The sequence below is a fragment of the Bos taurus genome, chromosome 16, assembly GCF_002263795.3.
Source record: "Bos taurus isolate L1 Dominette 01449 registration number 42190680 breed Hereford chromosome 16, ARS-UCD2.0, whole genome shotgun sequence".
In the NCBI taxonomy this organism is placed as follows: domain Eukaryota; kingdom Metazoa; phylum Chordata; class Mammalia; order Artiodactyla; family Bovidae; genus Bos; species Bos taurus.
In genome coordinates, this window is record NC_037343.1 from 59682908 (window position 1) to 59699010 (window position 16103).

General features: G+C 38.3%; 1 protein-coding gene across 7 annotated transcripts in view; it reads left to right on the forward strand.

Annotated features, from left to right (window-relative positions):
- The window catches only part of RASAL2 (RAS protein activator like 2), a 397752-nt gene that overhangs the window by 196126 nt on the left and 185523 nt on the right, over positions 1-16103 (forward strand). For all 7 annotated transcript variants that reach the window (XM_005217241.5, XM_002694157.7, XM_003587091.6 and 4 more), the window contains exon 2: positions 5801-5928. In XM_005217241.5, coding sequence (XP_005217298.1) covers positions 5801-5928 — 128 coding nt within the window. The remainder of the gene's footprint in view (positions 1-5800; positions 5929-16103) is intronic.

The following is a 16103-nucleotide window of genomic DNA, read 5'->3' on the forward strand; positions in this document are numbered from 1 at the left end:
GCTAGAGAGTTACCAGCATTGTTGATTTCTGTTTCAAAATTTGACTCACATAGTTCCTTTCTTTGTTTTGCCACTGTCACCAGTCTATGACCCTAATCATCCCACGCCCCGGCCATTACACTAATCTCCCACTCATTGTATAAGAACTCTGGTCTTTTCCCCACTTCATCTTACAAACTATTACCAAATTTTCTTAGAATCTTTCATTGCCTTCCTATTATGTAAGCGGTGGTTTTTAAAATATGGTCTGTGGAACCCTAGAACCTGAGGGTGCCCTTGATCTGCGAGGTTAAGATTATTTTTGTTTATTTGTTTGTTTTTACTGTGTTGACATTTACTCTGATACAAAAGGAGTTATAAGCAAAACTGTTGATGCAGTTGCAGGAATCAAAGCTGTGGGACCACGCTCTGCCAGGAGTCATGCAGTCTTCTCTGCACACATAGTAGGGGGGGAAAAAGCCAGTTTTCCTTAAGGATATCCTTGAGAACTCAGTGAAAATCTTTAATTTTATTATATATTAAACCTTTGGAGTTTATGTCTTTTTAACATTCTGTATGATGAGAGGGAAAGTACACTTAAGTTGCGTTCTGAAGTATGACAGTTATCACCGGGGAAAGCATTAGTGGAAAGTGATCTGGGAGCTAGACTTATCATTTGTTTTTCATGAACACCACTTTTACTTGAAAGAACAACTGAAAGACATGACCTGCGCTTACCTGAAAATGCTATTAAAATATTTTTTCCCTTTTCCAACTGTTTATCTGTGTGTTTAGATTTTCACTTAAACCAAAACAACATAAAGCATAAGATTAAATATCACAACAAATATAAGAACCCAGATGTCTTCTATATTCAGATTTGAAAGAGATTTGCAAAACTTCAAATATTGTCACTCCTCTCACTATTTTGTTTTGTTTTGGGAAATAGTTGCATTTCATCAAAAATGTGTTATTTATGCTAACCCGCAGTAGGTTTGTTCTTGTTGTTAAATGAATAAATATTTTAAAAATTTCTTAGTTTTAATTTCTCATGTGGTAAATATTGATAAATATAGCCCACATAAACAAACAAAAAAACTCTTTGAAGTCCTCAGTTTACAAAGTGTAAAGGAATCATGAGATCAAAGATTTTGGAAATTATTAGTCTACATGATAATATCCAGTCTCAAAGAAGTACTTTCCAATGGGGTTCATTGTGTAACTGCTGATTCTTGTTAATGTTTCTAAAATTATTCAACTTTTGTAATAAGGGTAATGTCCAGTATCATTGGTATCCTTACAGGAATCGGACAGCAGCAATCGAAAATTTCCTTCCAGTTTTGCTGTTAAGATTCTTATTTGTAATTCTAAAGTTGTTACCCTATTCAGTAGTGAATTTTAGATACTAAATGCAATTGAAAGTCAGAAATTAGAAGTATGTCAAGAGAGCCAGAGAAAAAGAGGGTGGGAGTGAGGGAAAGTGGGCGGGAGGGATTGAGAGACTTGGTAAAGTGAAATTAGGCAACAATGTGAGTTTGTCCTGAGTTTAATACAGCCTCAGTAAACAGGCCTTACAAGTGTACTATTAAACCTTCATTTAGCTATGGAAATGAGGACACAGTAGAATGAATAAATTAAATTCATAGGTTTTCAGAAATATCTTATTTAGATTGTTACTTAAAATGCCCTTTAAACCTTAACCCAGAAATGCCAAAAAGAACAAACAACCCCACTTACTCTGACTTCTTGTTTTCTTCCTTTTAATGCAGTCTTATAAAGTGATCAAAATGTGGACCATAGATAGTAGGAAAAATGTGAAACTACAAAATTTATGACGTGGCTAATCAACCTCATAATTTAGACAGACAGAAAAACTAAAATGTGGAAGTACTGCTTTCTATTTCATTCTACCTTTAACACTGGAGAGGAGTAGTTCAGGGTCCCCAGCATGCTTCATGAGACATTGTCTTGTTTCACAATAGCGTGAAGGAACTAGGAGCAAAGCTCACATTGGAGAAGGGGAGGACTTTAAGGGGGACTGTAAGATGATTACTCGGGTTGACACAGGCAAGATAATTCAGGTTTTCTTAAATTCAGTGCTGGTGGCAGATTGATATTTTGTCAGGAACCCTGGGTTTCCTGCTATAAAAGTTTTCCATATTCTAGTTTTTACGGACAGAGCCTATCAACATTTTCTTGCTCAGTGTGGATCATAAGATTCAGATTAAATTGCAGGGGGCAGTTTAGGTCATCCATGGCCAACTTACATAAGAAGGTTAGTCATTTGAGTGAAAACTTGTCTAGGCCACAAAACCACCACATTTCTACATAAAGTAGGTGCATCCCTCTCTGTTTAAGTGATCTTGGTATTTGACTCTAAAAATAGGTCTGCATTGTGGTAAAAATGTAACCCATTTGTTTATCCAAATCGTGTGAAGAAAATCAGCTTTGACATGGCTTTTAAGTTTGGGCAAGAATCTTTTATCTGCCAAGAATTACTGAATTAATTCCTTTAAAGCTTTTTGTGATAATTTTAGGAAAATTTGAAGTATAAACAAAACTTTAAATGCTTGAAATGAAAGAGTTGAAGGTAGGAGAGACTTGGTGTGGAATGGAGAAGCTACCTGTGCAGCAGGTACTGGTGTGCGAAGTTCACAGGAGATAGAAGCAGAAAAACAAGGGGAAGAGGAAAGACAGTGAACTTCTAAAAATTAGTAAGCATGTCAAGCCAAGCCCTGATAACATTATTGGTTCTTGAATCTTGAGTTATTTTGGAGGGTAGTTGATGAGCTCCCCAAACATGCCAAGCGACAAGTTTAGATAGACTTTTAGAGAGCAATGAAGTTAGCCAGAAGGAGCACTGATGACAATGTTGGACACATGTGGGGATGTAAGAAGAGAGGCATACATACACCTAATGCCCTGAATACTGACCTGTTTACTGTCTGCAGATCGTCACCTATAGGTATGCATATTTGAGTAATTATAGCGTAAAACATGGAGAAGGCAATGGCACCCCACTCCAGTACTCTTGCCTGGAAAATCCCATGGATAGAGGAGCCTGGTAGGCTGTAGTCCATGGGGTCACTAAGAGTCAGACACAACTGAGCGACTTCACTTTCACTTTTCATTTTCATTCATTGGAGAAGGAAATGGCAACCCACTCCAATGTTCTTGCCTGGAGAATCCCAGGGACGGGGGAGCCTGGTGGGCTGCCGTCTGTGGGGTCACACAGAGTCGGACACGACTGAAGCAACTTAGCAGCGTAAAACATACAGGAAATCATTTGAAATTCCTTGAAGTCGGTCAGTACCAGGAATACCTATCATCCTGTGATAAAAAGACTAAAAGTCTATGGAAAGTAATAGTAATGAAGACTCTCAACTAATAGATAAAATGCACTTATTTATTATTGATATTTATAACTCTCCTGCACTCATGGGCATTTGTTTTTTAATTTCTTCAGTTTGAAGTGCTCCTCTAGTGTAATAACTAAATAGTAATAAGTAATGTATTTTAATGTTTAATGTTTCCTACACTGTATTTCTGAGAGGAATTAGTCCTTCGTGGCTAAAGAACTTTTGATATATCTTGAAACATCATAAAAGCCTTACTCAATGTATCTAATATGCACTTATAGTTAAGATATGTTTCAAGTTTTTCAATAGCCCAAGTGAGCAAACACTTCATATTAAAAAAATTTTGAAGTGATTTTTTTGGATCTCACCCCTAAAGCAAAGGCAAAAACAGAAACAAACAAACAGGACTATATCAAAATGAAAAGCTTCTGCACAGCAAAGGAAACTGTCAATAAGATGAAATGGCAACCTACTGAACTGGAGAAAATATTTATAAATCATATATCTGATGAATTAATATCCAAAATATATGAAGAACTCATACAACTGAGTAAAAAACAAAAAATACCCACAGCAGTTTGACTGAAAAATGGGCAGAGGATCTGAATAGAAATTTTCCAAAGAAACATATAGATGGACAACACATATGTAATGTATTCAGCTTCCCTGATCATCAGAAAAATGCAAATCAAAATCAACAGTGAGATATCCGTCACACCAATGATAATGGGTATTTTCTAAAAGACAAGAAATAACAAATGATAACAAAGATGTAGAGAAAACAGAACCCTTCTGCCTTGTTGGTAGGAATGTAAACTGGTGCAGCCACTATGGAAAACAGATTAGAAGTTCCTAAAAAAATTAAAAATAGAACTACCATGCTGCTGCTGCTGCTGCTAAGTCGCTTCAGTCGTGTCTGACCCTGTGCGACCCCATAGACAGCAGCCCACCAGGCTCCCCCGTCCCTGGGATTCTCCATGCAAGAATACTGGAGTGGGTTGCCATTTCTGTCTCCAGTGCATGAGAGTGAAAAGTGAAAGTGAAGTTGCTCAGTCATGTCCGACTCTTCGCAACCACATGGACTGCAGCCTACGAGGCTCCTCTGTCCGTGGAATTTCCCAGACGAGTACTGGAGTGGGTTGCCATTTCCTTTTCCATACAGCCCAACAATTTTGCTTTTGGATATTTATCCAAAGAACATGGAAACACTAATTGGAAAAGCTATATGCATCCTTGTGTTCATTGTGTCATTATTTACAATAGTCATGAAATGGAAACAACCCAAGTGCCCATTGGTGGATCAACAGCATACTACTCTGCCATTGAAAAAGAAATGAAATCTTATCATTTATGACAACGTAGACCTTGAAGGTATTATGCTAAATGTAATAAGTCAGAGAAAAACAAATACTGTGTGATGTCACTTATATGTGGAATCTAAAATCTAAAATAAAGAAAACAAAACTCACAAGTACAGAGAACAGCATGATGATCTGCAAGAGGATGGTGGGTGAGATGGGTGAAGGGGGTCAAGGGATACAAACTTCCACTTATAATAAGCCATGTGAATGTCATCTGCAGCATGGCGATTACAGTGTTGTAGTGGATACTTGAAAGTTGCCAGGAGAGTAAATCAAAAAGTTCTCATCAAAAGAAAAAAGATTTTCTAACTTGTTACGGTGACAGATGGTAATTAGACTTGTTAAGATCATCGTTCTGCAGTGTATACAAGTATTGACTCATTATGTTATACACTAATATAGTGTTACATGTCAGTCATATCTCAATAAAAGAAAAAAACAGTAACATGGGAGATGAGACTTCTAGAATAGTTGAAACATTTAACTTTGGTATTATATTGTATGCCTCCACCTTTAAGAGCCCTGAGGATAATATGTTTAGATCGTCTGTTTTTAAGATCTTACTGGCCTCTAGTGGTAATATGATGCTATAGTTTAACCAGTTCTAAAATCTTTACAACTGACCAAAAATAAAGCCATTTTGAAGATGCAGGCTGCCAATAACTTCACTCTTTCAGTTCAAGCTCAGCAGTACTCTTGAGTGTACATGCAGCAAGCAGCATCTTCTTCCGAAAGATATCTATCCTTTATTCTTGTCTCTGAGTCACCCCCACCTCTTTCTTTTGAATGATAACTGGTTTTGCCCTGAAGTGATCTCCCATTATTTTAGTGCATGTACACTGGTGATTACCGTGTCAAATTTGTGCTAACGATTCTTCCCAAAGTGTTTCAGCCCTCTTTTTTTGCAGACTATAGGGCAAAATCTTCGCTCTGTCAAAAAACTGTTTATATTTTCTTCAGAGGAATTTTAAGTTTTCGGCTTAACCATTTAGGTTTATGTTTAGACCACCTTCCTTGATTTTGAAGCACCTTCCATTTGAAATGTGAATTTACCAAGCATGGTAGTGATCTGTCCCTTTTGTTTTTGTGTCTGTCACACAGATGTGAAAGGGCCACCTACCCACCGTCTGTCTTGTGGCCAGTCGCCCTACACCGACACAACAACATGGGAGCGGAAGTACTGCATCCTCACAGACAGCCAGCTGGTGTTGCTCAACAAGGAGAAGGAGGTGAGGTTGGATGTTACTGAGAAAAGCTACTTCCCTTTTCTGACCAAATTCCTAAAATAATCTAGTTTTAAATTTGCATCTTGATGAGTTACACTTATGAAAATGGAGGCTTTATGAATGGAGACTCTTAGGTGGTTCCAAAGCGCTGCCAGTGTTGTCATGATGAATACATGATTGTCACGAAGCAGTGACTTCAAGACCAGGCTGGATATTCACTACGGGATAGTGAAAGAGATATTGAGTTGAGAAATTTGGAATGAGAATGGGTTGGATTGTGTAGACCTGGCCCTGAAATTATATCAGTCTACGGTGGAGCCTGCTGGGCTGCCGTCTATGGGGTTGCACAGAGTTGGACACGACTGAAGCTATTAGAAGGGCTTCCCTGGTGGCTCAGATGGTAAAGAATACACCTGCAATGCAGGAAACCTGGGTTCAGTCCCTGAGTTGGGAAGATCCCCTGGAGGAGAGCATGGCAACCCATTCCATTCTTGCCTGGAGAATCCCCATGGACAGAGGATCCTGGTGGGCTACAATCCACAGGGTCGCCCAGAGTCGGACATGACTGGGCAACTAAGCCCAGCACAGCTATTAGAAATTATATCAATCTTGCTTCTTACAAGTAACAAATGGCACAGTCAGCAGATTAATTGAAAGAAGTTTAATGAAGGAAGTATACAGAGGTATGGCAGCAAAAGGGACCCACCAGAGGGTGATAAAATACACATTAAAGCAGTTATCACCCTAGACCTTCAGGGCAAGGGAAAGGAGCAGTTTTTCTGGAACCCAGAGAACGGTAGTTGCACAAGAGGGCCAATGACAGTAGCTTTGGCTGTATACAAGAAAACACCACCTCTACCAAAACAAAAATGGCCAGCAGGGAGGAAACACTAGAGAGCAAACACGCCTGCTCTCTTTTCCTGCTTTCTGATTTCTTGCCAGTTACCTACTGGCCAAACCTAACTTAAAACCAAAGAAAAAGATTGCTTTTGATGTGTTCCAGAAATCTGTTTCCTAAAGCACAGCAAGGGAGAGAAGGGCAAAGAATAGATCTGGAGAGACAGAATGTACTAAGTACAGACATTGAGTTCCAGGTAAATTTTCTGTGCTTTTAAGTAAAAAAAGCCTTGAACTTACGTATATACCATTATTACTTTACTCCTCAAACTGTTACAGTGTGCAAATTCCTCCACATCCAATAATTCGTTTGCCTCTTGGTGATTTATCAGATGGTTGACTTGGTAGGGCCAGAAAACCATCTTGCTCCCAACCTCCACAGCATAAAAAAATGATGAGTGTGATCTTGACAAAGAAGAGGGATAATGGGGAGGAAAAGAGAAGAAGGGATCTCATTCAATGAAGGAGAAAGATTAATTGCCAAAAACATATATAAATAACTAGAAAGCCGTTAAGTAGAATACTAGTGCCATAAGTCATCCCTCCATAAAAGTGAATTCAGTTGAAGCAAAGCACCAAAAATACATTTCTTAATTCTTACCTGTGGATCCCTATACCCTTTTCTCTTCTCTCTCTCCTCCCACTCTGTACCTTTCCTTTCCCATCTCTTCTCCTACTCAGCATTCTTTAACATCGTAAAGGCAAGGTCATACCAATAAAGCAATTTCATCTTTTCTTTTCATAAGTGGTACTTACTTGCAAGGGCCTGGCTAATGTGCCCTCTATGAACTTGGCTATTCTTTTTCTCTAGTCATTGGAAAATGTCCCTTGCTTTTGTTACCATTTCCCTACCTGTGACCCTTCTCCAGTATTGTAATTAAATTTGATTTTATTAAAATAATTCAGTAAAGGCCAGCCCTTTCTGGAATAGGATGGTACATGTTGTTTTGTTTCTATTAAGTAGCTACATAATAAAAATTGGTAGGGTACATATTAGTGTAGAATATTTCTAATTATCTAATCTGAATAAACAGATCATTCAGAATGCCCATTTAAACCAATCTACTCTGTCAGCAGTTTTTTATCAGAGCCATTAGTATGGAGTGATATGAATGAATCATTTACCATCTTTTTGCCCTTATCTACTTCAGTTTAGTAATGTAAGGAACCAAATAGCCTAAAGATACATAGCGCAAGGTCAGGAGCGTGCCTTAGAGAGAACCATGATGTGACCCATGATCAATTGAGTAATCCAGGCTTGGACCCCCTTTAGTCCCATGAAATAACTGTCCATGAGGAATGATGATTTCTAAAACAATTTCTTACATACTTTATCCCTTTTTAAAAAAATTTGCTTATTTTTGATTGAAGGATAATTGTGCTACCATATTGTATTGGTTTCTACCAGACATGAACATGCTAGCCATCAAGAGTAGCCCTAGGCATCAGGGGAACCCTTGTCTTCTACTCTCCATGTGACTCTGTAAACCCCCTTTTCTGTCTCTGCCTTCCCCTCATCCTTTCCCACCTCTTGAAACCCTTTCACTACGCCCTCTGCAACTCATAGTCCGTCATCAGTCAAATCAGCTCTTTCTTTCACCCCTTCTCTGAAGGAGTTCCTTGATCTAGATCTCCTGAGAACCTGTAGCTTTCTGAGGACACTGCCTTGCGTGAGGTCCTGTCAAGCAATGGCTGTTTTCCTCTCATGGCCTTCATACCAGGCTGCCTGTGGGAGGCATCCTTCTCCTTTCATGGCTGCTTCCTGTCTCTTCACCCACTTTTCCCCTATAAAGTCCAAACTCTGAGTCTTATGTTATAGTCATCTTCTAGCCCCACCCCACACTGTCATTTCTCCTCATTTCATACTGATTTTAGCTCCTGACTCATCATCATTATCTCCAGCACTACTCCTGCCTTCACTTGTGAGGATTCCAGTGTCTGCAGAGATGATCCCTTCAACACACTGGCTCTAAGTTTCCCAAACTCCTCTCCTCCAAGAATCTTTTCGCCTCATTGCTACAGCTTCTTCACATTCTCAATTGTGCGTGTCTATTTGACCATCGCCTGCTATCTTTCTAGCTCATCCTTTTTTGCCAACAATTTTTCAATCCTTTTGGGACCTATGGGCCATTGATCTTGTCACTTTTCTGTCCCTCATACCTCTGTTACCCTCTCTTCCCTCTTCATCCAGCTTGAATTCCATGATCACTTATTTTAATGTTTGCATACTGTTTCCTTGCTGCCCCCGCCCCCTTTTGCATCATGTCATATTCACTTGGCAATGTGATAGGTCAGTTAAATCCTGCTGCTCATCTATCCTGCTCTGCTTCCATGCAGCATAATGTGTCTGGAGAGAATCACTCCACCACACTGATGGTCTTTAACTAATGGCTGCAAACCTCATGTGAGCCTCTAATGCTCCTTGGCAATCACAAAACATTTCCTAGTCTAATTACTGTCCAACTCTCCTGGACTCATCCCTCTCAATCTATGTGTGGTGAGGGGCCAATTTTTTCCCTACTTCATCATGAATAAAAAAACACAATAATATGAATTGTGAAGCAATATGAAGTTTTAAAAAGACAAAAGTCTAAGTCCAAATTTTTATTAGATTTAACAAAAAAATGAAATTGCAGTTCAATAATAGTCATAAAAGAAAAGAAGAAATAGAATTACAAAAATTGTACATGTTTATAGAGAGTGTGCTGTAAAATGAGATGAAGCTACTGGTGACACAAAGCACACTTCTTCTTAATTTCTACGTTGTTAAATTGTTTAAACAAACAACTTGTACAACAAAACAGCAGTACAGGAGCTTGGACTATACTTTGAGTAGCACAATCCAGAATGATTTCTGAGATGATTTTTTTACATTTCCTCATATATTCTGACTCCTTCTCTATGTTTCTCTATTACCCTCACTTATAGCTGTTATTTTGCTGCTTATTTCATTAAGAAAATTCTGGCACTCAAGAGAACTTTGTTACTATGTCTACACATCCACCAGCAACTATTTCCTTATACATTGATTTCCCTCTTTTCACTGTGGTTGGATTACCCAAGGTCCAGCTGTCAGCCCCTCCCTGTGCCCGTTCTTGCCTATTCAAGAATATATCACCGGCAGTTCTCCCTTATTTCTTTTACATCTTCAACTCTTTGCTCTCTGCTAGATTGTTCCTACCAGCATGCTCTTATTTCTGCATGAAAAAAAGAAAAAAATAAGCCTGCATTAATCTCACTTCTGTCTCCATTTACCATCCCTTTCTCTGCTTCTCTTCATGCAAAAACTTTAAAAAAACTTCTAGCCTCTTTGTTTCTAATTCTTCTCTTCCCATTCTCTCTTAAACCTACTTCATTCACACTCTGACCTTCGCCGCTTTGTGAAAATTGCGCTTGTTTAGCTCACTGGTGACCTCCACATTGCTAAATTCAGTGGTCACTTCTCACTTCTTGTCTTACCTAATCTTTAAGTTAGTGGCATTTAATGCAGCTGATCACTCATTCCTTCTCTTAGCCCCACTTTCTTCACATTGCTTTTCGTGACACTCTGCTCTCTTAGTTGGCTCCCTTTCTCTCTGGCAGTTACTTCTGGGTCATCTTTGGAGATTTCTCTCCTGCTCTCCAGATCTCAACAAGAGAGTGCTAAGGAGTTCAGTCCATGAACTTCACTTCTTTAGGAATCTCATCCAATCTTATAACTTTGAATAGCCCTCTAAAGCTGATGATCTTAATTGTATGTCTTAAGCCAAAACAACTCTTCTTGACTCATGTATCAACCTGCCCATTATACACCTTTACTTGGATATGACTTTGTCTCTGTTTTAAGCACATCAGGCATGTTCCTACCTTGAGACCTTAGCCTTGACTTTTCTCTCAGATATTTGCATGACTCACTTTCTCACCTTCTCCAGCTCTTTGCTTGTATGTCACTTGCTTGATATGGCTACGCTGACCAAATTACTTAAAATTGCAACCCCTTCCTGTATCTCCATTCAGAAATTCTGATCTAATTACCTGAATCTTATTTTTTTTTCCCTGTAGTATTTACCACCTTCTAAAATGCTATATAATTTATCATGCTTATTGTCTCTTTTATATAAGCTTTTGAAAACGTTAGTTGCTCAGTCGTGTCTGACTCTTTGTGACCGCATGGACTGTAGCCTGCCAGGCTTCTCTGTGCAGGGAATTCTCCAGGCAGGAACACTGGAGTGGGTTGCCCTTTCCTAAGGCAGGGATTTTGTCTGTTTTGTGCAATACGGCATCCCTCCATGCTTAGAACAGTTCCTGACACATATGTAAATTCTCAACAAATATTTGTTGAATGAATTTTGAAATAGCCAAATTATAAACTTTTAATTTCTGAATATCCATTTTTTAAAATTTAAGTTTGAAAAGAGCCAAACCTTCTGTCTTTTCTTTTTTATGTGATAAGTCTTCTCTCAAAAATAGGTGTAATAACATATTTTTTTTTCTAAGACTGGATAATAAAAGTGGAAAAAAAATCCGTAAGATGCTTTTCTGTTGTTGAATGTGAAATTCCATCTTTATTTATTGAGCACCTATTATGTGTGCAGTATTGTGGTTGCAAAAAATGCAGTTTTGTTAGGAACACATTCAGGTAAATTAAAAGTTAAAACCCATTTGAAACTAGGAACAGAGGTGGTGGCTGCACACCATCATGAATGTACTAAATGTTACTGAATTACTCGTTTTATGATGGTTAATTTTATGGTACATGAATTTTACCGCAATGCAATTTTTTAAGAGGATTATAATATTACCACAAAGGAAGGATTAACTAAGATATTGCCTTGGATACTATATGGTTTAAAGTGGAGAATAGCAAAAAAAGGATTTACAGAGAAGTTTACTACTGAGTCATGTGTTTAGGGACAAACAGAAGCTCACTTGGAGGAAAAGATGGGAAGGATATTCCATGTACATATAAAGATGCAAAGTCAAGAAACATTTCACATCTCTTTGGCAAACTGCAAAATGTTCAGAATTCTTGGAATATAATTTGCAAAAGGAAGACGGATAGCTGGCAAGAGGTGAAGAATAAAGTTCTTTAAAGGCCATGCTAAGGAATTTAGACTTTATTCTGGAAATGATTTGGATCATGGAAAGGTATTTAACAGGGAAATGACATCACATTTGCTTCTTAGAAAAGGAACTCTGTTGATCATGTTGAAAATTGAGTGAAAGGAATTGGAAGGAAATAGATGAGTTATGTTACTGCAATAGACCAGGAAAGGGATGACAAGTTTCCAGCAACAGTTTAATGTCTTGAGACAGATGTGTTCTACCATTATTAAGTAGGAAAAACTGGATTAAGTCTCTAGGATAAGAAAATGTTAAGGCATAGTTATACCTGCTACTTGAATTTTATTTAACATTCTGTTAATTTCATGGTAGGAAAAGACTAGAAATCTTTTTTTTTTTTTTAGTGGAAGACCCTGAATACACTGTTACTCTTTTACATTCCACCCACACGATCACGAGGAATATAACTCTTATCCTTGGAGTTTTGTGTTGAACAATTCACAATTCCTTGAAACAAGGAGTTTAAGGAATTTCCTGCCAAAATTATCCTAAAAAGCTGTTTTAAACCTTAATCAACTAATCATGGGGGTATTTATTGCTGTATTAATAAGATCAAGTAAGAGGGTTCTGAATCCTTAGCCAGACACTGTTGGAATGTGGGAGGACTCTATTAGTCTAGTCTCACTCATGTGTTCAGTGTGTGGGATCTCTTAATGCTCTCTGTTAACTCTGCATGTTCCCTGTCAGCAGTGGAAACAGGGTGGGGAGAGTGTACACGGGAAGCATGCTGAATGCCCGAAGTCACCTGCTTGGGAAGGTAGAGAAGGATGGACCTGGGCAGAATGCTGAGAGAGAAGTCTGCCAGGAATGTCACCTTGAGAAATGATTCACTGATTCAGTCAATTGCTTCATGCAAATTGTGCCAAACAAACATTGCTTATGTGTTACGAAATACACTTCCCTGCCTGGATGCCAGGATAGGCCCCAGCTGGCTTGGCACCAGCATGGTTCAAAGAGGACGTAGGAGGCCATTTGAATTCCATTTTGCTTGCAAGAGATAAGACCAAGTAAACTAGAGATTAAGGAGCAGAGCGAAAGGGTAGAGAAGACAATCGTGACCCCACCCCCACCCCCCGGAGTGCAGCCAATACAAAAAGTACAAAAGAAAGCTTACTCTCTGAGCTTCTTTCTTTTGGCGATAACAAGCCATTAAGAATGGCTCCTTTTTCCTTCATTCAAACTCTACTTTCTGTATCTGCAATTTTAAAAGCTGGGATGCTAGTGTAAAGGCTTCAAAGTAGTAATAATGCAATTTCAAAATATTTTTAAAATATTTTTCTTCCTTTCAGAAAGCAGTATTTACACTCAGATGTATTGATGAAAATAGCAGTTAGGCTTTGTGCAAATATCTAAAATCAAGTGTTATTTATCTTGGAGTAAACTACCCATGGCATATTTCATTCAGAGCTGCTTTTAAGTTATTCAGCAGATACATAATGTGCCCCTGTATGTGAATTCACTGTTCAGAGTTACAGAGAATAAGACACAATTCTTTCCTTTCTCTCCAGTACCAAATTTAGTTGTGGGAATAGGATAAATAATTTTAAAATGGCATTTGATAAATAGCACAAGTAAACTGGATAGAATAAAAGAAAGAAGTCTGTTTATTCTAAAGGACTATAGTCTGTTGTCATTAAGATGCTGTTGGCAATGGCCAATTACCAAAAGAAGCTTAAGAAAGGAAAGGGGTCAGAGTTATGTGTTATGAATATTAATCTGTGGGATGTATTGGAAGAGGGAAAGATAGGAAGGAGGCAGACCAATTAAGAGACCACTATTCCTCTGATCTAAAATCTTGAATGGTTTCCCAGTGCTTCCTGAATTATGCATGGCCTGGTATTAAAGCCCTCCCATGTGGTTATAATGTATTTTGGTATTCTCTCCCACTTCTCCGCCTTAAGAGGCTCTAGCTAAATTGACTAACTCCAGGTTCCAAAAGTAAAAAAAAAATAGTATATTTACCAACGTCTTGGCTGATGTTGTATTTTTTCGTTTGCGTAAAATGGCCTCCATATCTACCTATCAAATATTCATTTATTCATTTGTGAGTTGTAACTTTTAAGGTTTGAGAATCTACTGGTAAGTAAAGCTGTTAACTTATGTGGAATCAGTTGCACAGATGAATAATTATGATCCCATGTATAAGTATAGTGGCAGAGAAAGATGTGTTATTGGAGAAATCTCAGGAGATGTGCCCTAACCTGCCCTTAGGGGATTGATAGAAGGGAAGGTTCCTGAAGAGGCAGTGCCTGTCCTAGGTCTCAGGGTGATCAGAGTGACCTGGCAGGTATGGAACAGAGAAGAAACTGACAAAAAAATCTTTCAGACTGAGACAACAAACTCAGCAAAGGCACTGAACTACAACATAGGGAATATGTTAGGGAAACGCAAGCAAATTGGTGTTCCTAGAATGTAAAGTGCAAAGCTGGATACCCAAACAGTGGCCAGATTGTGGAAAACCTGGTATACTATATCAGGAACCTTGTACTTACTCTGTAAGATAGTAGTTTTAAGACACTTTTAGCAGAACAACCCTTTCTTTGTAGAAAAGCTTACACAGAAGCCCTGTACAGCAGGTAAACTCCAGATTAGAGTGTGGTTGAAGCAGAGATGCGAAGAACTGACTCATTTGAAAAGACCCTGATGCCGGGAAAGATTGAGGGCAGGAGGAGAAGGGGATGACAGAGGATGAGATGGTTGGATGGCATCACTGACTCAATGGATGTGAGTTTGAGTAGACTCCTGGAGTTGGTGATGGACAGGGAGACCTGGCGTGCTGCAGTCCGTGGGGTCGCAGAGTCGGACACAACTGAGCAACTGAACTGAACTGAAGCAGAGAGGTACCCTTCTTGTCATGTCCACATACGAGCGAGCATACCATCTCTTCTTTGAAGACCACTGCAAAGGAGAGCAACTGAAGGCCGTTAAGCCTCAGAATGACATGGTTACGATTGCATTTTTGAAATACTCTGTTATCCCACATACAGAATAGATTTAAGGGGCAGAATATCGCCAACAAAGAGACTATATTAGTAGTTTGGAAAAAAAAGCACCGGAGGCAGTTGGCACCAGCTGTGATGGAGTAACTGGTATAAGATTAGCCCTCCCATTGTAAACAACACAAGACTGGACCAAGAAATATACATAGCAGCTATTTTTCAAACATTGGACAATAGGCAGCCAAAGACAGTGGTGGTCACCACTCTCCTTGAAGAAAAAGAAATGTCAGAAGACGCACAGTATAAGCCAAGAGAGGTTGAAAGAAAGATAAAAATTTCTCTCATGTTATAGAACCTGAAAGATGCACAACTTTTAGAGTAATTCAGTATACAAGTAAATGTGAGCTAGTAAGCTAAATTAGGACAATTGGAATGGAAAAAATTGTTTTTTTAAAGCTGTCTTTTTTAAAACTAATTTTCTTTGGCTGTATGGCTGAGATTTGTAAAACTCTTGCTTAGTTCATTTGAAGATACCTAAAATATTATACCTCTAACTTTTAAGAAGCAGGTCAATATCTTTAAAAGGATAATTTATGTAAGAAGCAAATCAATGGTGTTGTAAAAGGAAATGATTCTTAAGAAACACATTCAGAGTAAAAGTAAACACTATTCTCCCTTATATTGAGTCAGAAATAAAATGCCCTAAACTTAAGAGTGATGCTGTGAATAAAATCATTCATCATATTTTAAGTTTCAACTGTGGGAAAAAAAAATTCTGCATTGAAACTTTGAGAATATAACTGTGAGTGACATTTAGGCCCAATAAGATGCTTGACATATTTTATTTATTCTCTTCTTAGATATGATACAGATAAAATATGTGATAATGGAAACCATGTCTTTCTTTTTCTTGGTTATGGCCTTTATGAATTTCCACAGAAAAGACTGTAGGTCATTCCCTCCTAAAATATAAAAAATAACTCCTTTTTTCTCTGTGGCTTAGGTCTTCATTAATTCAGATAATAGGCATTTTGGGGGAACTATTGCAAAAATAGTTATGTTTATTTAGGTTCATCTGTTTGTTCAAAAATCCAAACTACTTTTTTTCCCCCCAAATTCACCTCCATTCTGTCCTACGTCAGGAAGGGGATACATTTTTACCTTCCCTACTAGGAGGGGGTTATTCTCTGGGCACTACTCTTTTAATTATTTAAGTAGAGATCATTTCCATCCTGAAAG